We start from the raw sequence: 26029 nt of genomic DNA on the forward strand, positions 1-26029 counted from the left end.
GCCAGCAGCCACATCCAGCAGAATGGCCCCAGGGCTGAATTTGCATTTTTGATACAGAAATTCAAATTAGTTCCATACATCAAGCCATTCCAGTGGTCAGAGGATCACTCCTTATCAGGGGCTGTTGGGATCCTTGGCTGCTGAGCCTCACCAGCTGCAGCTGCCAAATTCTTTGGAAACTTGACAGAAATAACCCCAAATAATCCCCACGTGGGATGTGTGCTCTGGAAGTGGCTGTGTCCCCACCAGGAAGGGTTTTGATGCCCACCTGTTTCTGAAGCTGTGAAATCTCACCTGGATCTCACCTTCTTCTGAGTTTATTCAATTATTATCTGTGTTTTCTTTGAGTGAAGCAATGTCTGGTGATTCCTGAGAGCATTGCTGTCAGCTTGACTTTGTGCTTGGCTTTTAATCTTTGGTAATAGTAGAAATAAATGATTTTACATCCCCTTGCTTTTCATCCTCCAGTATCCCAAAGCTCTTTGTGAATGAAAATCTCTGTGGAGGAAGCAAAACCAGGAGCAAGAGCAACCCAAGCTCCAGGAGATGCCTTGGGGAGCACAGGTTTGATAAACAAAGAGTTTTGTCCCTGCCCATGGAGCTGAGGCTTCCAAAGGAGAGCAGATGGCATTGAAAGCATCTTCTTGGTGACAGCCAGGCCACAGGAGGTCACACTTGGATGATTTTCAGGTTTTTGGGCAAGTTGTGTTTCTCCTGTTGATACAGGGCATTGCCAAACTTCTTGTGCAGTGTTCATCCCTTTTTGTGGTGAAAAAGGAGATTCTTTGTGGCATTTCCAGTGCTGCAGTGTGAGGAGGTGGCTGTGGTGTCCCTCCAGCTGGATTTGGCTGTGAAATGACATTTGCCACCCCCAGAGCCCAAACCTTGAGGGAGATGAGGCACATTTGATGAGGGGAATCTTCAAAATGCAGTGTCACAGGGCAGAGGGGAGAGATATCCTGCAGGAAATTGGAGTTTGCTGAGTGAGCCCATGATGTGTTTGTGAGTGGTGGCTCTTTGCAGCTCCAGTTCCTTTCCACCCTCCTTTTCCTTTCCCTGCCTCAAACCACTGGGACACATCACCCACACCCAAAATTGCTGCTCACTTCATCCCCCTCCAACAATAATGAACTCTGTTTGGAGGAGGAAAGGAAAATAGACAGAAAAAAAGACAGAAATTCATCTCCTTGCTGAAATTCCCCATCTCCTCTGCCTGGGTTTTGGTAATTGCTTTAATCTGCACTTGGGGTTTCCTGGCAGGAGAAAGATTTTTTAGTGACTGTCATTTCTTTGTTGCTGGTTGTTTCCAAACTCATTACTCCTGGCATTTATTCACCCAGCTTGCACCAGGGGCACAAAATGGAAATTGATTCACAGCAATGTGTGTGATCTAGAAGACGTCAATTTATTTTTTTTTCTTCCCCCTCCTGAGTCTATAAATTAGTTTTGATTCCAGTAAGGTTTTCTGCTATAGTTATAAATCAGATCCCAAGGAGCTGTGTGAGTTGGGATATTAAAGCAGCAGCCCTGTATCCCAATATTGCTGATGCCCAGAGGTTTTGTGGGATCAGCTTGGGGAAATAGGTTTTGATCTGGGGAGAAGAACCAGCTGCTGAAATACAGGTGTATCTCTAATAAATCAATTAAAAATTGTATAGGTCTATATTTTTAGGAAGCTAAGGGCCTGGAAAGTTTGTGATTTAAGGTAACAAGCCCCACACTGAGTTTTTTGGAGACTATTGATTCTCCAGCAGTTCTGAGCTGGCAGATCTCTACAAGGCTGTGGAACCACTGATGGTTTGGCAAATTTGGGATTGTTTGGGAGAGCTGAGAGTGTGTGAGCAGCTGGTGCAGGGGATCATTCCCAGGTGCAGCTGAGGGGCAGGAGGGAGGTGTGGAAGAGGGGAAATCCACCTTGGATTGCTGTTTCCCAGGGTTGGTTGGACCTGCCATGAAATCAGAGCAAACTCCACAGTGGCTGCTCAGCAGGTGCTGCCTGAGCCTCTGGCAGGTCCTTGCAGGGCTGTTCCTGGGGGAATCCCAAGCTCCCCAAAGCTTTTCCTGGCTGAGCTGCAGAGCTGTGGCAGAAAATGACCTTAACTGCCAGCCAGTTTTGTGTCTGCTCAAGAGCTCACTGGAAAAAAAAATAAAAATCTTTCTGACCTGACACCAAACCTCCCAGGAGGTGACAGTATCAGCCTCATTGGATTTTCCATTTGCACAGAGAGCAGCTGGGGCTGTGCTGTGCCTGGTCCCTGCTCTGGCCCCCAGGGTCACCTCCCAAACCTGCAGGTTGTCACTGTCCCCCTGCCATCCCACCCTGCTGCTTTTTAGAGCCTTTTACCACTCCTGTGAGCTTCCCACTGCCAATATTTTGGGATGAGAGAAAAGCATTTTGTGGGTGCGTGGGGATGTTTGCCTCGCTTTGGGTTCATTTAGCAAATGTTGGTGTTTTTCTTTTTCTCTCTCTTTTTGAAAAAAAAAAAATAAAAATTAGGGAGATTTAAAGCTTAGAGCAAATTTGAAGCAGATGGAGCTGGTGACATCACTCTTTGTTTTACTCCTGTTAGTGCAATTAGCTACTTTGAGGTAAATCCTGGAGAGAACCTTTTTAGCCTTAAACACCCCCAGTCCCTCCAGCTTTCCCCATCCCTGTCTGGCTGCTTTGTCCTCTCTCTGTGCCTCCTTCACTCCCCACAGGCCTGCCCCCCTCAGATGATGCACATCCCATCATTTTCCAGCTGTTCTTGTGCAGGGATGGGCAGGGAGCTCCGTGGGGTGATGCTTCCCTTGGGATGAGCCCAGCAGGAGCTGAGCTCTGCCAGACCCTTCCCAAACCTCCCCCACCCTCCATCCCTGGGCAGTTTTGTGATTCCTGGTTCTTGCACAGGGTTTTGGCCATGGATCCATCACAAATTTTGGGGTATCCACAGCAAGCTGCTGCCCTTCCCTGTCCCTGTAGTGCCCCTTGGGTGCATCCCCTGCCTCCAGCCCTGATTTTCTCTGGATTTTCCTTCTCACAGGGATTCCAGGCAGGGCTCAGATCTCCGTGCCTTTTTCCCCTCTGGAGGAGGGGTGGTTTGAGGTTGTCCCCAAGCTGTGTCCCCCAGGGCTGGTGGCAGCAGAGTGGCTGCTGTGACCCTTTCCTGCTGTGCTGGTGCCAGCACTGCTCCCTCCCCAGCCAGCAGGAATTCCCTTTATCTCCCTGGCAGCAGATGAAAAGCCCTGGCCACAGGATGTGTTTGTGCACATTCTGCTGGGGAGAGGGAGCTGAGCTGTGCTCTGTGGCCTCAACTCTATTTTATCCTGTATTTCTGTTTCTTTTTCCAAGGAGTTAAAACTCTTTCCACCCCCTCTTTCCCTTGGAGATTTCTCCAGCAATAAAACCCCTGGGATCCTGGCTGTGCTGCTGGGCTTGGGGTGATGCTGAAGGTTCAGTCACCCAAAGAAAATTCTCCCCAACCTCTGTGACTCACTCCCCCCTCCCAGACCTGCTGATGCAATAAATGAACACACTCGTGTTTTCCCAGTGGGGATCTGGGTGAGGGCACAGGGGAAAATATCTTTAACAGGCTGTGTGTGATTTCCAACTTTTATTTCCCTTTTTGCTTGGCATGAGTGCACAGAGCTGCCTGCTCTGAATGGATCACTCACTGCAAAGCTCTGAATATACCAAATACTCCTTAAAAACATGACCATGGATAACCCCTCATTTCCCCTTTGCACAGAGCTGTGTTGGATCTCTGCTTTTCTACCTGCTGTTCCATGCTTTGGATATAAATACAGCTCAGTTTGTCTTGGCTGCTGCAGTCCTGGCTTGGTTTCCTCCCTGCTCTGGGGCTTGTGGCAGGACACGTGCAGAGCACAGCCCAGGCATCCCCCTGCTGCTTCTCCTCTGGGCCAGATTGCTCAGGTGGTCCTTGGACCTTGGCTTTGCCTTTTGGGGAATTATTTGCAGGGGTTTTGTTAATGGCTGTGAGGATTGGTGGGGGTATCAGTGCTGAAGGTCACACAGTTTGGGTTGGAGAGGATCTCAGAGCTGAATAATCCCTCCTGCACATCTTCCACCATCCCAGGCTGCTCCCAGCCCCATCCAGCCTGGCCTTGGGCACTCCCAGGGATCCAGGGGCAGCCCCAGCTTCTCTGGGCACCCTGTGCCAGAGCCCCCCACCCTCCCAGGGTGGAATTTCTCAGCTGCCAGTGTCTCCCTGGTGCCCAGCTGGAGCCAGAGCAGAGGCAGCAGCTCTGGGAGCCAGGTTGGCAATCTCCAGCAGAGCCTGACTCCTTCTGAGCCAGGTAAAATCTTCTTTTCCATCCTTTTTGTTGTTATCTTCTCATTCCTGGTTATTTCAGAGGGTCCCTTCCTGCAGTGCTGCTTCCATCCTGCCATCAGTGCTTAGGCCAATGTCCAAGAGGAGCTCATTTATTTCCCTGTTTTGCATTTATCTACAGTATAAACCATTGTGTCCTGAGCTGTTTGTGGAGCACAGAGGCACTTCCTCTTCTCATTGCTCATTTTTAATCAATGGTTTTTTGCTTACTCACCACCAGCAAAGCCACAGAGGAATAATTTCTTTTCCTTTTCTCCTTTATTAAGCTCAAAACCCCTGGTGGAGGTACCAAAACCCAACCAGTTGCTTGGAAAAAAACCATGATTTTCCTTCATGGATGCTTTGAAGACCATAACTGGGACCAATTAAAATCAAATGGCAGCAGCAAAGTGTGTCTGGTTGGACAATTGCAGGTTCCTTTGCAGGCAAGCTCAGCCTTGCAACAGCAGAACTGGATATTTTAAAATAAAAAGAGCCTTTTCTGCATCCAGCCAGGTGCTCTGAGGTGCCTTTGGATGGTGGGATTTGCCTTGTGGATTGAAGGACTTTGCAAAAGATTTGCTCTTGCTCAATATCAGAGCAGTTGAAGTGGAGCTGTCAGGAGGTGACACAGGGGACAGAAGAGGTTGGCAGGTAACTTGGCACCAGAAAAAAGCTTTTGCTGTCTGGCAGTGGCTTCACCTTTGTGTCCAGGAGGTTTTCCAGCCTGGAAGCAGAGCTGGCTCCAGACTTGGCAAGGTGTTTGCCCAGGGTGGGTAATTAAGGTCATTTTTGCTGTACCTAATTGATATCAGGAGATTTTGATCATGTTTGGCATGGTGGCATTCCCTGGCAGGAATGGGGACACTGCTCTGGCAGTGGATTCACTACCTGGTGCTTTTTTAGGGGGGAATTTTGGTGTTTCCATGCTTATCCTGCAGCATCTACTTGGCAATAAATAAATGAAAACTGGGCTGGTGCTGCTGCTGGTGCCAGAGCACAGCCCCAAAGCCAGGCTGCAGGGAGGCTGGGAGTTAAACTTGGAAGTTTTTCCCTGCTCTTTTGGCAGCTTTTTTGGGATAGGATGATCCTTGGTGGAGGTTCCAGCTTATGCTGCAATTCCCTTGTGCTCCCATCCTGGAGCTCCCAATTCCCTCCCCTCATCACTGGTCATTTGGGGTCACAGCTGCCATGGAGAGGTGCCTTTGGAGAGGATGTGGCTCTGCTGTGTTTGCTTGCAAAGTTTCCTGTTTGAGTGTCCTTCCTCTTCCAGGGGCTCAGCCCAGTTTCCTGCTCCCAGCCCTGGGGGGACACAGTGCCATGTGGGTGTCCCCAGTGTCACCAGCAGGAGCTGGGGCTGAAAAATCAGCTCTACCAGTTCAGCTGGGTGTTTGGTTTCATCTGCTCATATTTGGGTTTAGTCTATGAACTTTTCAGGGGTGATGAATCAGTGTTGGGTTTTCTGGTGTGGAATAAGAACATGTCCCATCACTTCATTTCCTGGGGAAAAAAAAAAGAAGGAAAAGTGTGTCTATGAATAGCTACATGAGGAATGCTGTGCACAATAAAGACATTATGAAAAATATTACACTCATCCATATTGATTTTTGCTTTGTTTGCTGGCTGGTTCCTTTATTACCCTGGCAGAGCCATGAGCAATGTCATCCCAGCTCAGCTGATGAGAAAACATCAGATTCTGCTGTCAGGCTGCCTTGAAAAGCCACTTCATGGTCATTTTAGAACCATTTGGAATGTCCAGCAGAGGGAAGGGGCTGCTCTGATTCCTGGCTGTGATGAGGTGGGTGATGTGACACAGAGAATGTGGCACATCCTGGGGATGGGGCTGGGCTGGGAGCAGCCTCCACTGTCCTCCAAAACTGGTGCCTTCTTCAGGATGCCTGAGCCCAGGTAAAGGGGATTAAACACAATCCTTCCCCACATTTTGCAGGTGCCCTTTATTCTGTGATGTCTCCTTCACCCTCCTGTCCCACCCTTAAGGAAATATTTGCCAGTGCTTCATTTATTTTAAACTGAGTTTTTCCCAGCAGCCAGGGCTGGAGTGAGCCCCAGGGTCTCTGCTGGGATGAGACTGGGGCTGTCACAGACAGTGACGTGCTGGGGTTTGAATACCACTCATTAATTAGGATTTCCCAGCCCCTTTTCCAGGCTGGAACAGCAGTTCCCTTCATTAGCAAAGAAATAAATGCTCCCTGCAGCCAGCTCAGTGTGGTCCCAAAACCTTCCTTGCTGCAGAGCTCCTGCTCAGCTGGGACTGGATTTACAGTGCCATCATGTATTATTCATCCCAAATAATCCATATTCCAACCCTGCCATTGTGCAGGGCAAGGCAGAGTGATTTGAGGGATATCTCCAACCTGTAAATCTTAATATTCAAAGCACTGACAGATTTTGTGTGTGTGTTTCTGTGGGGCACACAAGGAACCTTCCTTCTTAGCAGAGTGCAAGGGATGCACCAAAATTAAATGTTTTACAGACAGCTTTTCCCTCAGGTGTCCATAAGTGGTTTGTTACAGAAATTCTGGTGTGGTCTAAATAGATCTGTTGGGAAAAAAGTGAGAGCTTGCAGTTTGAGAGCATCTTGTTGGATTTGAGGTCATGATATTTGCTTTAAATGATGGTTATGGCCAGGGTAGAACCTGTTACTAAATGTAGATTTCCTCATTTTTTTTGTGGGATTATTTCTGGTTGGGGAATAGGAAATAATCTTCCCAAATCCACTAGCATTTAATAAAAAAATTATGTGTAAGTATCTAATTGGAAATTTGGGGCAGTGGAACTTTTTAAAGGAGGTGTGCTTTGATTTATCCTAATCCTAGTCTAATAACTGATGCTAAAGGAAAAACCAGCAGTGCAAATCCACCTGCTTTGCCATCCTGGAAATTTTTATATTTCTCATAACGTCCTATTTACCCCCAGGACTAAATTACAGCTGCTGCAGCCCTTTTCTTTAACTCAGTAAATAAGATTTAGCTCCTGAGTGTTTCTATGGAAACCACATTGGAGTTCCAGGCGAGCAGATTCAGCACTGGCCAAAAACTGGGGGGGGCTCTGGAACTCCCCAAAACCTGGGGGGGGCTCTGGAACCCCCCCAAAATCTGGGGTGGGGGGCTCCCCTGGCACCAGGGATGGGCTGCAGCAGCCTGGGGTGATGCTGAACTTGTGCAAGTGATGCCAAACTTGTCTGATCCCCTTCAAACTGATCATAAATTGATTTTTTTTTTGCCTGAAACGAGGATCTCGCCTGTTTTGGTAGGGAGAGGAGATGCTTTGGGCTGCTGTCTGCACCCAGAGAGTGCTGATGCTCTGTTTATTAATGGAGTTATTTATTAATTGCACCATGGAGAGGTGCAGAGCTGGGGGGGGCTGGTCCAGAGGGTGATCCCAAATTCCCCAGTGAGCCCTGGGCTGGATCCTGGCTGAGATGAACAAGCAGGAGTGTGAAGCTTGGCTCAGCTTCCCTTTCAAAAGCAAAGCAAGCCAAATAGACTTGCCTTTTTTTAGTGAAAAAAATGATTAAAGCATAATTAATTTCTTAGGCTTGGATAATGAAACATCTTTCTCTACAGGCCTGAGGGCCCAAATAGGAGCATTTGTAATGTTATTTTTAACAGTGCTATTTTTTCCTGTCTCAGCTCCCATTCTCTTCATATTCAAAGCATGAAAAGCAGGCAGTGGGATTGATATTAAAATCTCCAGCCTGTTTTTGCCTTGTTTGAGTTTAGATAATGCAAAAAAACCGAGACCTGCCCTGGAGACAGGGGTGTGTGGAGAAAACATCAGCTGGTTAAAGCCGGATGACCTCCCTGGTCATCTCTGATACCAAAAGCAATTTTGCATCATTTTTTAATGTTCTAATGAAAAACTGGGCTGGGAGGTTGGTGTTGCCTCACTCAGGGCCTGGACATGGTCTTTCCAAGATTATTCCTTAATCCTTTAGATGTTTTTCTCACTGCTTTCCTCTCTTTGCTGAGCTGGGATTTGACACGTGGGAAGCACAAGCCTGGGTGGAAAACAAGCCCAATTTTACTTGCACTCAGAGATTTTGATGATAATGAGCATTAATAACACGCCACAGTGAGGAAATTGGAGCAGACCCAAGGTTTGGCAGGCAGGAGCAGGGAAGGATTTTTCCTGGCAGCTCTTGGGTGCTGAGGAGCATCAGGAGCCCCCCTGCCTCTCCCAGGGATGATGTTCCATCCTTGCCTGCTGCAATTCCTGCCCTTGACTGGCTGTGGAGCTCATAAAACAGATTTTTTTCTGCAAAATGGTGTAGCTGGAGGCTTCTGCCAAGCTCTTGCATTCCAGTTGGAGGGTTTTTGGGGTGAAAGATGTCATGTTCTTCACCCCATGTGCCAGCCAGCTGTGCCCAGCTGTGTCAGAGGGGTGATGCTGGGCTGGCTGCAGAGCCTCTCTTTTCATCACTCTATTTTTATTTTTTTTTGGCATTTCCTTCTTCATTTCCATCATCCATTCCTCATCTTCCTGGATGTCTGGTGGACCCTCCAAATCAGAGAGCCCCCCCAGCCTGTGATTATTCAGATCTTGGTGTGTTAATGAACGGGGCAGAAACAAAACCATCAATCTGGAGGTTTTCCCTTTCTTTCAGCCCCAGACCTTTCTGTAATCATAATAAAAAAAAAACAACCTCCATCCCCATCCACCTCTCCTTTATTGGAAGTGCTAAACAGCCATCTTCAGCGACTTTTTCTAATAAAAGGATGTCTGTTAAACAGAGCCCCAGAGAGCTGAGCTACTTTACAGGGAGCTGTTTGAACTGCTTTCCTTGCTGGCTTTTTAATATAGTTTAATACAGTTCTGGCCCTTTTTCTGCATAGTTTTTCCCCATCAAAGCTTATAGTTTCCACTCTGTTGTCTGAGTGTCACGCAGCTTTAGAGGGGGTTTGGGAAGGGGAGATCTCCATATTTTACATCCCAAATGCAGATTCACCAGTGACTCATCTGTGTCAGGCTGGGGAAATGCTCTGAAGTTAAAATCCCAGTGACAACAGGCGTGGAGCACCCCAGCTGTTCACTTAACAGGTTGCACTGTGTTATTTCTTTATTTGTAATTGTATTTATTTGAAGTTTCTCCTGATGGCACCGTGCAGTGCAGGAGCAGCTCCAGGGACAGATGTGGCCCCAGGCAAACAAAGGCACAGCACAGATGTGCTGGTGGGGCCAGCAGCCAGAGAGGAGGGATGGGCATTTCAAAAGGGATGAGTCCTGCTCAGAGCTGGGAACAGCACTGGGACCACTGGGATCAGCACTGGGATCACTGGGATCACTGGGATCAGCACTGGAATCCCTGGGACCACTAGGGTCACTGGGATAATAGTCCACACCTGCAGCAGAATGAAGCACTTTATTAAAAATACATCCCACAGAAGTTGGATTTTTGTTAGCAGAGGGCTGCCTTGGTACTGCTGCTGTGATACCCAGCAGGGACATTCCCCTGGCTTTTCCCTGCCTGCTGCACTGGTGGCAGTTCTGTCTTTTTCTCCCTCTTGACCCTTCAGCTCCCCCCTCTCATATCCTGGTCTGCTGCTGGATCCCAGTGGGATCTGGGAGCAACACATGAGAGGGGGTCCTAGCAAGTTCTGGGGTGGCAAATTCACTGGTGCTGTGCTGATGGGACATTTTAGAAGGGTTTTTTTCATCCCCATTTGTTTTCCCCTGTCCTGAGGCACCACCAGGATGCTGCTGCTGGGAGAGGGAACTTGGCTCTGCTGTGCCTTTCAGGGTGCCTGTGAGCACCCCAAGGAGAGCCCAGATCCCTGTTCACTTCATAGCTCAGCACACATCACACCTGGGGGGGTTTTTTCTTAGAGGTGTGGCTGGAAGGGTGGTGGGAACACAGAATTCTGAGCTGGAGCAGCTTTGGTGTGTTTGCACCCAGTTTGGTGCTTTGCTTTTGGGTGTTTGCACCCAATTCCTCACTGACCAGTCCCACCCCTCCAAATCCCATTTCTATCCAGCAAGGAGGGGGGAGGGAGTTTGCTCAGCTGAACACTCTCCTCACAGATATAATTTCCTCATAAATATCCACCCATCATCAAACCATCTCTTTCTTCTTTTTTCCCCTCCCTTTTAGCCCCTCAAACACGTGATTTTTCTTTCTCCAGCTGCAAAGCCGAGCGTGTGGATGTTAAATTGTTAAATAAGTCAAACAGAATTATTCCAGTGCTGGATCTGAAACAGGACACACAGCAAGTGCTTTTGTGGGGATTGTGCTCCTCAGGGGGATGTCATTTTGACAAGAATATATTTCCTCTCTTTCACAGCCTGTCTTGATGCTTTGGTGGAAGTCTCATCCAAGCAGAGAGTTGATTTTGATGGGGAATTATTCAAACCTTTCAGATCCATCCCCACGGACAGGTTGGGCTGATGAGATGATGCCAGTGAGGAGCTGAGGGCCTGGTGTGAAATAAAAGGTTTTTCTTTTTGCAAGGCTTGGGCTGAGCTGGTTATCTCTTGGTAATGCTGTCAAATGCTCTTTTCTGCAGTCCAAGCACATATTCTACATCTGGCCAAAATATGGCATGAAAAAAAAAATAAAAAAAGATGTTTTGAACAAAAAACAGCAGATGGGGGGAAGTCATTAAAACTCAATTTTCAGGGATTTTTTTTTTCTTTTTTTTTTTTAAATCCAAAATTGGAAAACATGTTGTTTGTTTGTGGACATACAAAAAACATTCATTGCCATTTTTTCAGTGGACAAAACCAAAATGCTCCTCAGTATTGATCAGAACAGAAAGCCCTTTCTCATTTCTCTGTCCCACTCCTCAATTTTGAGTTTTTACACCAGGCTGAGCTTTTCCTCTGGGAATTCCAGACATTGCTGCCATTAAGCACATGTGGATTTTTATGCCCTACATGAAGCACCTGAGCAAGGGCTCACCTTGACCTGAGATTTTTTTGGGATTTTCTGCTTTGTAAAATACCCTGTGTTGGTCATGAAGTCAGTAAGATTTTAGTGCTCTCTTCCTGGCAGTTAGAAAATGCCAGGAGAGCCAGCTAAGAACAAATCCCATTTTCCTGTTCCCTTCCCACAAGTAAATACTTGTCAGGCATTTCCAGGAGCTCCATTAAACCAGTTTTACCTGTTGGGTTACAAAACCTCTTTGTTCTGGACAGGGGCTCCAGGGAGGAGTTTTCCCTGACCCTTGGGGCTGCCCTGCTCATACCTGAGCTGACAGCAGTTATTTCTCTGTTATTTACATTTGCATGGATGGCCCTTGGGATGCAGTTTTGGGTGTTGACATTTATTGGTAACTCTGCCCTGCTGGCACCAACAATTCCATTTTTTTACTGTTTTTCCCTCTGTGGCTGCTGGGACCCTCATTCCCTCCTGCACAGGGTGTTGTCAAGGACTCTCATCCATCTTGATGACCTTTATCAACATTGTGTGTTCAAACCTGGGCCCTTGGAACCATCAGGGGGCTGTCCATGTGTAAGGACACATGGATAAATCCCATTTTTCCCCCCTCCTCCTACAACCCCAGGCTGACCACAGTGCACAGCCCAGCTGCTCTTTGTCTCTAAATTCAGATTAAAGGGCTGGGAGAAGGAGCACGTGCTGGTTCAAGCCACAATTCCCTTTCTCTGCGTGGAGTGCATTTTTATATTTCGTATTTTTTGTATTTTTGGCATTTTCTCTCCTCTGCCAAGGCTGGCTCTTCCCAGCCCACTCAGTCTGAGCGTGGCATGTTGAAATCCCTCCAAGCCTCAGCTCTCTGCATGTTCCACACTTGCTCAATCTGTTCCTATTAATTTTTAAAGCGTTTTTAGCAGCTGATAAACAGCTGGTGACACTCTGGGAGCTGCTGTGAGGCTGCTGGGGGATGCAGGGATGTGCCAGTTCCCTTGGGATGCAAACACCCCCTGTGTGTCCCCTCCCTGGTGAGGATGGGGCTCTCACTTTGCTTTTCCTGCTGCTCTCACCCATCCTGGCTGCTGCAGGTCCTGGGCAGAGCATCCAGCTGGGGAATCTGCCTGAGCATCCTTGACAAAGCTATTTACATTCCTTAAATCACTCACTGAAAACATCATGCCTGACTCTTTTTTTTTTTTTTTTTTTTTTTTTCTCTTGGTGACAGTCAAGATCTAATCTATGATATTTTTTTCCTTTTTTTTTTCTACATCTGTATGGATTTGTTAGGCCTGAAGGGACCCTTAGATCATCTTGTCTCACCCTCTGTGCAATCCATCCAGCTTCCCCTTCCATCCTGTCATTTGTGAGCTTTGAGAGGGGAACCAATATTTTGGATGTTTTTTCAGTGCAGTTCTTTTTCCCTTTGCAGTGTGCTGGCAGCAGTGCACATTTCAGCCACCCCCAGAGCAGTAAATGTGCTGTCTGCAGAGGCAGAGCAGTGACTAAATTTAACATCCTCAGTCAAATCAAAGCACTCTGTGGGTATATTTATCCTCTATTACAGGATGAGAGGAAGGGGGGTGGTTTCTGAGCATCTCTGGAAAATGCTTTGTGGGTTGCTGCTCCCTCTGCCCCAGGCTCCTGCCTTCCTGCAGGTGGAAATGCATTAATTGATGTCACTGGATTAATGAATGGAATAAATGTGGCAGTGTCAGAGGTCTCTGTCCCATGTGCCATTCTCTGTGGAAAACCCAGACCAGGAATTTACCTGCTCAGGGGCAGGAGACTCCTCCAGACAGCAGAGTTTTGTCTGGAAACCTCTTGATCATGAATTTGGGAAATTCAGGGCTTGCTATTTTGAGAACTGAATCAGAGAGGAAGAGAGTGTTGTTTCTTGGGATATGATTGATGGGAAACTCTTTTTTTATTTCTGAAATAACACTTATTTCTGGAAGGTATTTCACCAGCAAAGCAGAATCTGTAGTAAAATAAACCCCAATCCTTTTATCTCCTTCAGGGAGGGCAGGGAAGAGGAGGAGCAGCATCCCTGCTGCACATGGATGTCTTGGCTCTGCTGCTGCCCTGCTCAGTCTTGAGAGGCTTCACTTGTGACAAATATGGAATAATTGCAAAGAGAAAAGCTCGTGGCAGAGCTGTGCTTTCCCAGGTTCCCTTCCTTTTGAAACAGTTCTTGGAAAACTGGGCAGGAATTGTGCAGTGGGAGAGAATAAAACACACAAATCAGGAGCTCTGAATATTCAACACTGATTGTGGCTTTTCTTTTTTTTTCCCCCAAAAAGAATACAAACTCACAGAAAAAGGTGATCTGACCTTGGGTCAGGAGCTGGGAATTTCTCCTCTCTGCTCTGAACTCTTCCCTACCTTCACTATTCTGCCTGTTTTTCCAGGAATTGGGAATTTAACACAGTTGTTTCCCAGGAAACCCAGAGGTGACACTTTTGAGGCTGGCAGGGAGTGACTGAGGTGTCCAAGTGGGTGACACTGATGGGAGGAACAGCACAACCTTGGCACATCCCTCTGCTTTTGGTGCTCAAGGCAGACAAGATGAGTGGATAGAAACAGTCTGGTGAAAATACATGAGGAATTTCTCCTTACTACAGCTAAAGGTTCAACCAGGGCATTCTGCACCTTTGGGTGGATTTTTTTTTCAGTGTCAAGAGCAGTGAATTCCTGTGATGGCTCTCAATAACCTGGGTAAATTGGACATTTGTTTCTGATGTGGAATCTCTGGATCCTGCCTGTCTCCATCACTGGCAGCCTGCATCCCTCCTCTTTCCTTAGAGGAACTCTGGGACAATAACAGCAGCTAAATTGGCAATATTGGAGGGCTGCAGTTCATGTCAGCTATTTTCCAGACTTGCTGGTTGCTTGCAGACATTCACAGAGTGGTGCAGGAGATGGGGAAATGATTCCCTGATTGATTCCCTGTCTGAACGTGGCTTTGTGGGATCTGGGAGCCTCTCCCAGCTTGGGAGGAAAGGCTGAGAGCTTAATTCATAACCTGAATTAAAGTTTCCTGGGTTTAGAAAGGAGAAATTTGCTTCCTTGTGCCCCACATCTGAAGGATGTAGGATGCTTGAGGTGATCTTATCAAAGGTTTTTACTCATCAAACCAGGACCTTGTGCTTGCAAACAGTGCAGGGTGAAGTTGGAGCTCAGTCTGAGTTTGAAGAGCATTTTTGGGGGTCCTGGAGCAGCCCTGGTGATGTGATGGGCTCTGCTGGTGTGTCCAAGTGTCCCCAGTGCCTGAAGAATGGATATTTGTCAGTCAGTGCTGGTCTGGGGCAAGGAGGCAGCTCACACCTGGCTGGCCTTGGGGGAATTTTGTTTGTAATGATAATAAACCCCACGGGTTTACAAGGTGCTTCTCCTCCCTGGAGTCTGGGAGAGGATTAGGGCTGAGGAAATGAACTTCATCCTGCTTTCCTGTGCTTCTCCTCCTGCTGTTCTTCCTCCTGAGTGTTTCTACTCAGTGTCACTCTGTGTTCTGAGCTGCTTGGGGAGTGCAGGCAGAGCAGAGCTCAGCCCTGTCCTGGTTTTGTGTTCCCAGAGCTCATGGGCACATCGAGTTCTTTATTAATTAAAGCACCTTCCTTCTCATCTGGGCCTTTTTCCCTCCTTTTTTTTTTTAAACAAACAAACAAAAACTGTTTGGGTTTTTTGGGTTTGTTTTTTTTTGTTTTTTTGGTTGGTTTTTTTTTTTTTTTTTTTTACTTTTTTAAAGCTTTGGGAATGAAGATGTTTCATCCAGGTGTGTCTGTGCTCGTGCAGGAGGCTTGGAGCAGCCCCTCCATCTGTGGAGCTAGGTGGGATTCCTGCTACAAGCCCTGATTCTGTGTAGCTGCAGGGGAAGAAACTTCAGTGGCAAAGGTCTCCCATCCCTGCAAACACAGCAGTTCCAGGTTCTGAGCAAATCAAAGCAGCAAATCCCAAGCAAATTCTACAAGCTGCCTTTTACAGTGCACTTGAAAAACTCCTGTTTGCTTCCTGCCCCTTTTGTGTACGTTGGAATTACAGGAATTTCTTTGAGCTTAAACGAGTTTTTCTCCTGATTTGTAAAACACAGCTGGTCTCAAAGGGCTTGTGATGGTTGAGCTGCTGCTGCTTCAGGAGGGCTTTAGGAGGGACTTGGCTTCCCTGAGGCTCCCTGGGGCAGAGCTGATGCTTTGCAGGTAGAGCTGAATCCAGAGGAATAATGGAAAAGCTTCAGGGCTTGGAGCACAGCAGCTTCTGAAGGTTAAACTGCAGGTGCTGGGATATTAAAGTGGGATATTGAAGTGGGTTATTTCCATTCAGTGGGATGGTGATTCCAAAATCAAACCCTGGGTGTGGCAGGGAGGGACAAACCCATCCTTGGTCTCTGCAACTGCTCCTGGGCATCTCCCACCAGAGCTGCTGCTCTGGGACTGGAAAGGATGTAAAATTCTCTGGAGAGACCTGTGACCATGCCAGGAATTGGAGACTGTGCAAAATGGAAAAAAAAAAAAAAAAAGGAAAAACCCCAAAACAACCAAAAAGCAAAACAAAACAAAAAACCCCCACAAAACCAAAAAAAAAACAACAAAACAAAAAAACTCAAACCAACAAAACAAAACAAAAAACCCCACAAAAACAAAAAACCCAAACTTTTAAGCATTTTCCTTTGCAATGTTTTCATACTTTTTTTTTTTTTTTTTTTTTTTTTGCCTTTAGCACTTGGAATAATGATGAAGGAAATCAAGCAAGGAGAATTTTAAGCTCTCTCTATCTCTCTCTCTCCCCAATAGGTAAATTACTCTTTGTGCAAGTGGATTGGTTTCATATGGATGCTCCCAATTTCTCCTGCACATGCAAAATGCTCCCAAACCTCTTTTTATTTTTTTTTTTTAATTTTTATTTTTTTTTGTGCTCCATATGTTTTGCTGTGACCTCCCAGCTCCCTTTTGGAGCCAAAGGGAAATGGGAACCCAAAAGTATGTGAAAATCTGTGATATTTTCTGCTTACATCCCAGGCCTTGATCAAAAGGGATTAAACTTAATACAGATTGAAGCCATTTTCTTGGAAGCAGGTTTGAATATCCATTTTTTTTTGCATCTGACTAGCTGCTTTTTCCATCTGTTTCAACAAATCCAATCAATAGTGGGGGAGGTGGGGCTGTTTTTGCAGGAGAGCCTCTCCTTGTGCAAGGAGCCCTTGGCTGGAAGTCACTTGGAATAGCTCAAGGTGGAGCTGATGAAAGGGCTGGGATGGGAAATGTTTAATTTACAGTCTGGTCATGGAGTGATAAAACCACAGAATGGTTTGGGAGGGGCATTAAAACCCATCTTGTCCCATGACCACTAATCCAGGCTGTCCCAAGGCTCCTTCAACAATTCCAGCTTTTCTGGGTGTCCTGTGCCAGTGCAGAATTCCAGGGCAGCCCAGGTGACAGCTGTGAGCAGAGCCACTCTCCTGTGGCTTTAATTAATTTATTTTTAGGGAATGAATGTGAGGAATTAATGTGAGCTGCTCCTTTTCCATGCTCTGCCTGAGCAGTTCTTTATTAGGGTGCAAATAATCCCTAAGGAAGAGGGGTTTTTGCTTGGAAAAGTTTTTAGGGTGGCTTTTTTAAAGTCACAAGATGAGAATTTTGCATAAAAAGTGCCTGATTTTGGGCTGGGGTCAGAGAAGGACCTGGAGCCCTTTAACACAAGGAGGGGATGAGGTTGTGGAGCAGCTGACCCACAATTTGGGGAGTAAACTTAATTAAATCTCTCTGAATTTAAATGTTTAGCAGGAGCAGCTGATTTCTGGTCAAAGTTTAGCCTGTCCTGATGTTGCCTATGGCATAAGACAAATATTGGAGCCATTTTTGGGGTTGACTGGCCATCCCATCCTTTTAAATCAGTGCTGTGGGGTCAGGAGTTGTGCTGAATACTCCTGGTGGTTACATCCATGGAAAGCACAGATATGATAATCACAACCACCCTGCTTAGCATGGGGTGAGCTCTGAGCCTTTGCTGGGCTCTCCAAACCCTGCAGAGATCCATGCAGAGCACCATGACCAGGGTTTGGACCACTGGAAGCACAGAGGCACCAAGAATTCTGCTCTGAGCAGCTGGAATCATCCTGCAGGTGTTCCACACCTGGGCACGGGGGGGCTTTGGGGCAGATCAGGGTATTTGGATTTTTTTTTTTGCCTTTTCCCCTCCCTTCCTGCCCCTTTTTCTGGGCCAGGTGCTCAGCACAGCTTGGTGGCTTTCAGCAGCATCAGCACCCACGAGCTCCACACCTTCCCACTCTCCAGACCCTCCTCTGCTGCTGGCACCCTGCCAGCTTCATTAGCAAACAGCTAATTAGGGGCAGAGGGAGGGGCTGGACAGAGCAGAGGGGCTGGGTTGGGTGAGCAGTGAAAAGCTCTGGTGCTGATGGAGCTCATTGGGCTCACCTGAGCCAAGCTCCTGCTGGAACCACTTTATTTGTGGTTTCCCCCCTTTGATTTGCAGGGAAAAGCTCAGTTCTCCTGCCTCATTACCCTCCTTTCCCAAAGGACACACTCCTTTTGTACACATCACAAAGCCCTCTCCAGTTACTCACTGGAATTTCTTTTTTAAGAGGCAATTTTGTGATATCTTTAATCTGGAGGGAAGCAGCCAGCCCTCAGCTCAGAGCTGCAGTGCTCAGGCCTTTCTGGGAATCCTCCTTGTCTCTGGGAATCCTCTGGGAGGGTGCTGAAATCCCATCTGCAATAAAAGTGAAGCTCTTATTAGTTTTTTCTCCCTGCTGGGTCCCTCTGCCCAAATATATTCCATTATTGCTCTGAGCAAAGGCAAAATTCATCTGATTTGTGCTTCACAGGTCAGCAAATCCCAGCCTGTGCTGGGGTGTTCTGGGATTGTGTGAAAAGTGAGAGATTAATGTGCTGGCCAAAGGTGACACAGCATTCCTGGGCAGTGGTGGCATCTTGGAGTGACACAGGGGAGAATTTCCAGAGGGACAGAAATACAAGACCAGCTCTCCAAAAGGCTTTGGGAGTCATAGGGAATGTGCAAAAAATTCAAGCCCTCAAGGCCAACATGTGCTGAGCATTGCATCCTTATCTTCCACCTTCACAAACCTGGGGTTCTGTGCAGGAATTCTTCTGGGCAGGAGAATCCTTCTGTTGGAATCAGTCTGGGCTGGATCTCCTGGGCTCTGTCCTGTAGGAATCTCTGACAAGACCAAGCTGCTTCTTCCTTTCTTTCCTGGAGGATCAATCCCACACCCCTCTGATCCCTGGTTTCAGTTCTGCCCATCAGTGCTGGAATAGTTTTGTTTAATATTGAATTAGTTTTGTTTAATATTGAATTAATGCTGTTCTGTGTCATGCAGAAATGTGAGATGGGCTGGGGTCACCTTAAACCCCAGCTGGGTGGCACAGCCCAGTGACTCATTCCCAAATCAGCTTTCAGAGGTGCTGCCAAAGCTTGTCCCAGAAATGGGGTTTGGACAGCAAGGCTTTTGATTTTCCCTCCTTTCTTGCCCTTTTGTCATTGGCAAGTTCTGGGCAAATTGATGGGGCCAAGCTGAGCCAGGGGAATTGGAGATGTGGGAAGAGAGGAGGAGGAGGACATGGCCACTCACCCTGCACCTCTAGCTGAGTTCTTGGGGTTTTTTCCTGCTCAGGAGCAGATCCTGGTGACCCTCTTGTCACCTCCTCCTGGTGCCACCCATCCTCACCCAGGAACTTTGCACCAGCTCTCCCTTGCTCAGTCCCATCCTGGGTGCACAAAGATGCAATTTCCCTGTCTCTCCTGTTTAATTCTCCTCTCTGGATGATGTTTGCAGAGGCAGCATCTCTCCTGTGGGGTGGGTTGTCCTTGCCCCAGAGCAGGAGATGCCTGTCCTGGGCAAGAGGAGAGCACAGGGTGGCTCACAGGCAGCTGGGTTGGGCTCACAGCAGGCACAGCCTGAGAGAATTCCCACCTTGTTGTTTTATGTTTTATGTTGTTTTATGGCACCCAGAGTCTTTTCCAGGTTGTGCACATCCCCTGAGCTCAGGGTGCCTGTGCCAGCTTGCTGAGCTTGCCCCAGACTCATGGCTTTGCTGGGTGAGTCCCTCCCATCCCTGTCACCTGCAGGAACCCTGAATTCACAGTTCAAACACTCACCCAGTGCCCTGAACCCTTCCAGCACCCCTGGGTGCTGCTGAGCTCTCCCCAAGGGCTGATTCCAGGGCCATCAGACCAATCTGTGTGCCCTGTCCAGCTGGAGGCTCTTTCCCAGCTCATCCCTCTTGCCTTTGGTGTTGAGAAATTGCTTGGGTTTCCTCCCCTGAGGCTTTTAAAGTCCCATCAAAGGCAGCTCCTGCTGCAGTCGCTGCTATCACATAGAGATAATAAAAGTACTCACAGAGGCAGTGCTCAGCAGCCTGGCAGAGGAGAGAGCCCATTAAGGAGCAGAATAACTCTTTATTGCTGTTGTATTAGAGGAGCATAAAGCAGGCACTGGAGTTCCAGGGCGTTAATTCCTGTGTTTGGGAGCTGTGGGAGGCACAGGCAGCTGGGCTGGTTTGTGACTCCCAGTGTTGGGCTGTTCTGCCTCTTATTTCCTTGTTTTTGGATCTTCTCTGTGTCCTGGGGGAGTGAGGGACCTGCCCTGCCCTGCCCCTGCCCCTGCCCCTGTCCCTGCCCCTGTCCCTGCCCCTGCCCCTGCCCCTGCCCCTGCCCAGGGGTGTTGCTGTGACAGATATCAGGGTTTAGGGACCCCAAAGATGTGTGACAGTGTTCCCTTCCTCCCTCAGCTCTTCTGTGATGGGAAAAGACAAATTGGTGTCTTAAATATGGGAGATGAGGTGTGTGCATCTGGGTAACTTATGGTGGTGTGACAGAGTGCAGAGGTTTTCTAGCAGCTGCCATAAATCCACCTGAATTGTTCTTTTGTCCTCCTTGTAAGGGAGCAGTGTGTGTTTTGCAGTGACTGCTCACTCTTGAAAGGCTTCATGATTTCAGACACGATGCCAGCCCCAAAGAGCCCAAAATAAACCTGTTAAAATCCTACAAGAGTCTTGTTCTCACTGGAAATCAGCAGTGGCTTTGCCCAGTGGTTTAACACTTGCATCCCCAGCACATAAAGTGACCAAACAAGGAGTTTAATGTAAGATAGTGACAGTTTAATAACTTTATTTTAAAAAGCCCATTCAAACACAGGGTGTGGCTTAAAGCAGGACTTTACAGCAAATGGGCTTCACCACCCTGTGGAGCTGCCAGAGCTCTGGGACCAGCAATAAAGAAATGCAAGTGAAGGATTCCTGGTATTTATTGGAGGAGGGAGCAGGTTTCACCATGCCCAGACTTGCATTGCTCTTTCAGTAAAACACAGGGACAGAAGCTGGTCACACCATCACAGGAAAACTTCCCTGGCTTTGATTTTAAATCTTTATCAAATGTGTATCAGCCCAAATCTGCTCATCTGGCAGCTCAGCAGAAGCTGGATGCCAGCAAACACCACGCCTGGTGTGAGTGGAAATGGGGGGAGAAGCCTTGGCATCCCTGGGCAGGGGAAGGAAATCATCCAGGCAGGAACTGGAAAGGCTCAAACCAGTTGTCCAAACCAGTTATTACTGAATAACTTCACCCCCAGCAGGCAGCTGGGGGGATGTGGTGCAGCTTGAGAGGATGGCTGAAGGAAAATCCACCTGGTTGGATCCCAGGAAAACATCCCACCACGGCTGATTTCCTCCTGCCCAAACAGGGCTCCTCTCAGCTGGTACCAGGAGATGGTGATTTAAGGAATTCTCAGTAAATTCCTGGGATGCTGAAGCTGCAGCAGCAGTCCTGGCTGCTCTGTGTCCAGGGAAAAGGGCTGGCTTGGGGTCCTTGCAGGTTTATGCCCCAGGCAGGAGCACAAATGACTGATCCAGAGCAGGCAGGTTGTGGTTTGTGCTCCCCTCCCACTCTGGGCTCTTCTGCTTTTCCAGGGATTTGCAAACAGAGAGATGGGAGGCTGGAAGCTGCTGCTGAGACTTTGGTTTGCAAATACCAGGTGGTGCCCAGCCCAGGGGGGTGTGCAGGTGCCTGGAAGGGGCTGGGAAGTGCCCAGGTGTGCAGGGAGAAGAGCAAACAGGAGCTGAGCAGTGGGAGAAAATGCAGGATCCTGCCAAATCCTCCTTGCTCTGAGGATTGCTGTTCCTCAGGCATTCCTGTCCCTGGGACTGCTCCCATCAGTGTTTGACTGTGGGATGCCATTATCCAGCTCAGAAATGGGATCTCTGCCTTCCTCCCAGTGTTCCCCAGCCCAGCTGGTTTGTTTTTTCAAACCTGAGAGAGTTTGAGAGTTTTTTTTTTCTGCTTGCTCAGAGATACCATCAGTTTGTCCCTGATTTTGGGGTCAAGTTTCTGCCTGAGGCTGGGGATGCTTGGCCTGAGGATTTGTTTTGCCCTTTATGAGTTTAGGGACAAAGCAGAAAATGACTCCCTGTAATTCCAGGCTGTGAAACTGCCTCTCCCTGGGCAGAGGTGGCACAGAGAGATCTCTGCCCAGAGTTATCAGTGTTGGGCAGAGCTCCTGATTTGCTTAGAAGCAAATCTGTTTGTTCTGGAAATGCTCAGTGCTGGCTGGGAGCCCTCAGCTCATTCCCAGGGTCACTCCTGCAGTGCCCAGAGCTGGAAAGTTCCTCCTGTGCAAAGAGTTCTCCAGCCCAGCTGGATCAGTTTGTTTTTTCAAATAAATAAAAGTTTATTTTAGAGTTTTCTAGATGCTCAGAGATACCATCAGCCATAAACAATGCTGTAGGAAGTAGAAAAGCAGTAAACACAATAATTTATTTTCTATCAGGCTTTGGTTTATTTTAAAAATCCATAATTCCTACAAGAAATGTTGGAAGTAGGGAAGAAAAGTGGCGAATTTTTAATTGAAGTGATGTGGTTTATTCTTTTCAAAAATCCCATTCCTTTACTCACTTTGGTTTTTTTTCCAAAGTGACCAGTGAGTGTGAGGAACCCACTTTGAGCCTTGATGATTTTATTTTATTTTATTTTATTTTATTTTATTTTATTTTATTTTATTTTATTTTATTTTATTTTATTTTATTTTATTTTATTTTATTTTATTTTATTTTATATTCCATTTTATTTTATTTTATTTTATTTTATTTTATTTTATTTTATTTTATTTTATTTTATTTTATTTTATTTTATTTTATTTTATTCCTTTTTCCCATGAAGTGCCTTTTTAAACCTGAAATCCCATGCAGGGCCCTCGTGCCTCACTTTGTGGTGCTGTTATTTTGCAGTAATGATCTCTCTGGCCAGTAAATGATCAGCTGGGTGGGTGGATTTAACTCATGCCCATAAATACAAGAATTCTTGTATTCACACACTGGAATTTCAGGAATGTGGAGGGCAAAACCACCAGAAATTTCCCCACAAACCCTTTTCAAGTAGTGTCTGTGCATCACCTGCATTTGGTATCTTTATATTCCTATTTATATTCCTGCCATCTTATTGTCAGTGGGATGTTATATATAGCTTTTATGGTAATTTTGTGTGCTGAATGCAGTTTCCAGGGAAGAAATTGCAATGAGAAATGGGTGAAGAAGTTATAATAATAGCAATAATCTGCATAAACCCCCATTGTTAAAACCCACAGGCCTACATCTCCTGGAAGAAAAATGCACAGATAAGAGAAGAGTTTTCCAAACAACATTTTCAGATGACTTAGAGGGTGACTTTTGGCAAGGGATGGAGTGGCTGGACAAGGAGAAATGGCTTTAAATTGACAGAGATTTGGGTTAGGTGGATTTTGGGAAGGGATTTTTGGCTGGAGGGGTGGGGAGGCCCTGGCACAGAGAAGCTGTGGCTGACCCCATCCCTAAAATGTTCAGGGGCAGGTTGGAATATCTGATTTTGTTATTATGGTCTGTCCAAAACAGGGAAAAGCCTCAGCTGGGATCAGTGACCCTGGTGTGGAACAGATCCTGAGCAAACACCAGCCAGGCCTGGGTTTGCCTGCAAATAAAAAGCTGATTTACAGGGGAAAATGAGACACAGTTTAGCAAACACTTAAGGGCTGACTTACCCTTAAGAATGTTGTTTAATCATGTTGAAATTGAGAGGATTACTTCTCCTTAAATGCATGCTTAAGCAGTTCCCTGGCTGGGGGCTGAGGCCTGTGAGGAGCTGGCCTTGCACTTGTTTTTTTCTTGCTCTTAACAGGAGTTGTTGTTTGGCAAAAATGTTCCCAGATATTGGGGCAGTCACTGTTCAGCCTGCTGGAGATGCTTTAAAGAGATTTTTTTGTGCCTGATCCCTCACACTGGGTGGCTTGGCTTTATCAGCTGAGTGTGGATTTTGGATTCTGCTTGGGCTGGGCTGGATCCTCACTTTTTTTACCTGAGTGTGGATTTGGGATCTTTGCTGGGCTGGGCTGGATTCTCATTTTTTTACCTGAGTATGGATTTGGGATCTTTGCTGATCTGGGCTGTGCTGGTTCCTCACTTTCTCACCTGAGTGTGGATTTGGGATCCTCACTGGGCTGTTCTAAATCCTCACTTTTTTACCTGAGTATGGATTTGGAATACTCATTGGGCTGTTCTGGCTCATCACTTTTTAACCTCACTATGGATTTAGGATCCTCACTGGGCTGTTCTAAATCCTCACTTTTTTTCACCTGAGTGTGGATTTGGGATCTTTGCTGGGCTGTGCTGTGCTGGTTCATCACTTTTTTACCTGAGTGTGGATTTGGGATTTTTGCTGATTTGGGCTGTGCTGGATCTTCACTTTTTTACCTGAACATGGATTTAGGAACCTCACTGGGCTGTGCTAAATCCTCACTTTTTTTACCTGAGTGTGGATTTGGGATCTTTGCTGGGCTGTGCTGGATTCTCATTTTTTCACCTGAGTGTGGATTTGGGCTCTTTGCTGATCTGGGCTGTATTGGCTCCTCCCTGGAACTAGTGCCCAGCTTTTGATGTGCAGAGCCTGGGGCTGTTCAGCAAAGAACAAAGGGAAATTTGTTGGTGAGGAGAACAGGGAGCTTTTCTCTTAAATTTCCCTGGAAGTCAAACCCCACGGTGGAACTGTCTGATTCATAAACTGGATTTTTTTTTTACTTCAGAAGGCTAAAAATAGAGCACAGAAGAGACTCATTCAGTCAGTCTAGGACTTCCCTGGCACTATTTTAAGCCCCTGGAGCAGGGCTGGGGGTGCCAGTGGAGTTTCCAGTCTCTCTGCCTTGTCTGGAATTGATGTTCTACCACACTCGTGGTTTTTTGAGCCCTGATGAGCCCTGGAGCCTTTCAGGGATGTTCTGTTCCCTGTTTTCCATGTGGAAATCACCCACTAAACACCAAACTGTGGCAGATTTTTGCTCGCTGTCCTGGCTTTGGCTCCATGTGTGGGGATGGCAAATGAAAATTGGGAGGGGTGAAGGTTGCAAAAGTGTGGAGGAAAAGGATGGTCTGAGATGAGGCTCCCATGGATGTCCTGGGAGAAAAATGTGGGAGGCATAGAGGCTCTGAGTTCATCCCAGCAGAAAATCCAGGGATGTGGTATCTGGGTGGGTGATGTGGAGGATCCCAAAGTAGAATTCCTAAATAAAGGAACCTGAGGGGTTCCTGTGGCTGAGTTGGATTCAGGGCAGCTCCAGGCAGCAGCAGCAGCCCCCAGAGTTGGGTCTGTACACCTGGAGCCCACTCAAGTTGCCCTTTATCCATGTCCCATCCCAGCAGATTGGTAACCAGTCCAAAAATAACAGTCTTTATCCCTCCAGCTCTGAAATGGTGAATGTGAACAAGAGTAAAACACACTTTAAATCTACAAGGGACTCAAACCCATTCTTTGTTCCTCATCATTGAAAATCCCCCATAGCAATTAAAACTTCCATCAAAAATGGGAGTTTTTCTGAAAATCCTGGTGGTTTTATTGCTTCTGATTGCAGTGCTGATGAGAATATTTTGGTGTTGACTCATTCCTGGCTGTTTTCTGCCAGAAAAGGGCGATGGTCTGCACTCACCTCTGACAAACTGATGATGCATCTTTATTGAATTGCAAGAAGCTGCTCAGTCTTGGCAAGTTTGCCTCAATAAGATCATTTTGTGTGAGGAGAGACACGAAAGGAGTTGTAATCCTTTTGTAATGAAATACAAAGTGAGAAGGTTTTCTCCATGCTCCTTAGTGCTGCATAAAAACCTGTGAGGGCAGGTCTGGGCTCATTGAACAAGTGTGGGGATGGAGTTTTCTTGGATGAAGCTGTTCAATAATCCTTTATAGATGAGGGTTCCATGTCTTTTGTGGTGGAACCTCAAGCAGGGTTTGCCCTTCCAGCCCTGATGGTGACACTGTGACACTGAGGGGGGGACTGGAGCCCATCCATTCCAGTGGAGCTTCAGCTCCAAGCAGCAGCCTGGGGGTCCTTGGGCTCCCACCAAACCTTCCTGTGTCCTCAGTAAGCACAGCAGCATCTTTTTCTCTCATTTCCAGGTGATCTCTGCAGTATCCAGGCTCTCCTTCCACAGTATTGCTCAAACCAAAGGAATTAGGTAAGATTCTTTCAATGTGATGCTTTGGAATAACATCTCTCCCTCTCCATATTCCTTGCATTCAATCACATCAGACTCTTTAGAAGCTGCACATGATGGGGTTAAACACACACCAAGGGTGCCTTTGGGATCCCTACAGCTGCTTGGGAATAGTTTTAGATGAAATAAGTGAAAATAGGAGGAATTGTGTGCACTGCCCCTGCTGGGGAGGGCAGCAGGGTGAGTTTTGATTTCTCTAACTGGAGGTTTTGCTCAACTTCAAGGGATCCCAGGAAAGCCAGCAGTGTCCAGGAGCTGTGGCACCATCCCCACTGTCCCCTACCCCTGTG

The 26029-nt window shown here is 47.0% G+C and overlaps 1 protein-coding gene across 2 annotated transcripts in view; it reads left to right on the forward strand.

Moving 5' to 3' along the window:
* Nucleotides 1-26029, forward strand: part of VAV2 (vav guanine nucleotide exchange factor 2) — a 112803-nt gene that overhangs the window by 44303 nt on the left and 42471 nt on the right. For both annotated transcript variants that reach the window (XM_079323905.1, XM_079323904.1), the window contains exon 3: nt 25642-25700. In XM_079323905.1, the coding sequence (XP_079180031.1) occupies nt 25642-25700 (59 nt within the window). The remainder of the gene's footprint in view (nt 1-25641; nt 25701-26029) is intronic.

This window comes from Erithacus rubecula, assembly GCF_903797595.1.
Source record: "Erithacus rubecula genome assembly, chromosome: 21".
In the NCBI taxonomy this organism is placed as follows: Eukaryota; Metazoa; Chordata; class Aves; order Passeriformes; family Muscicapidae; genus Erithacus; species Erithacus rubecula.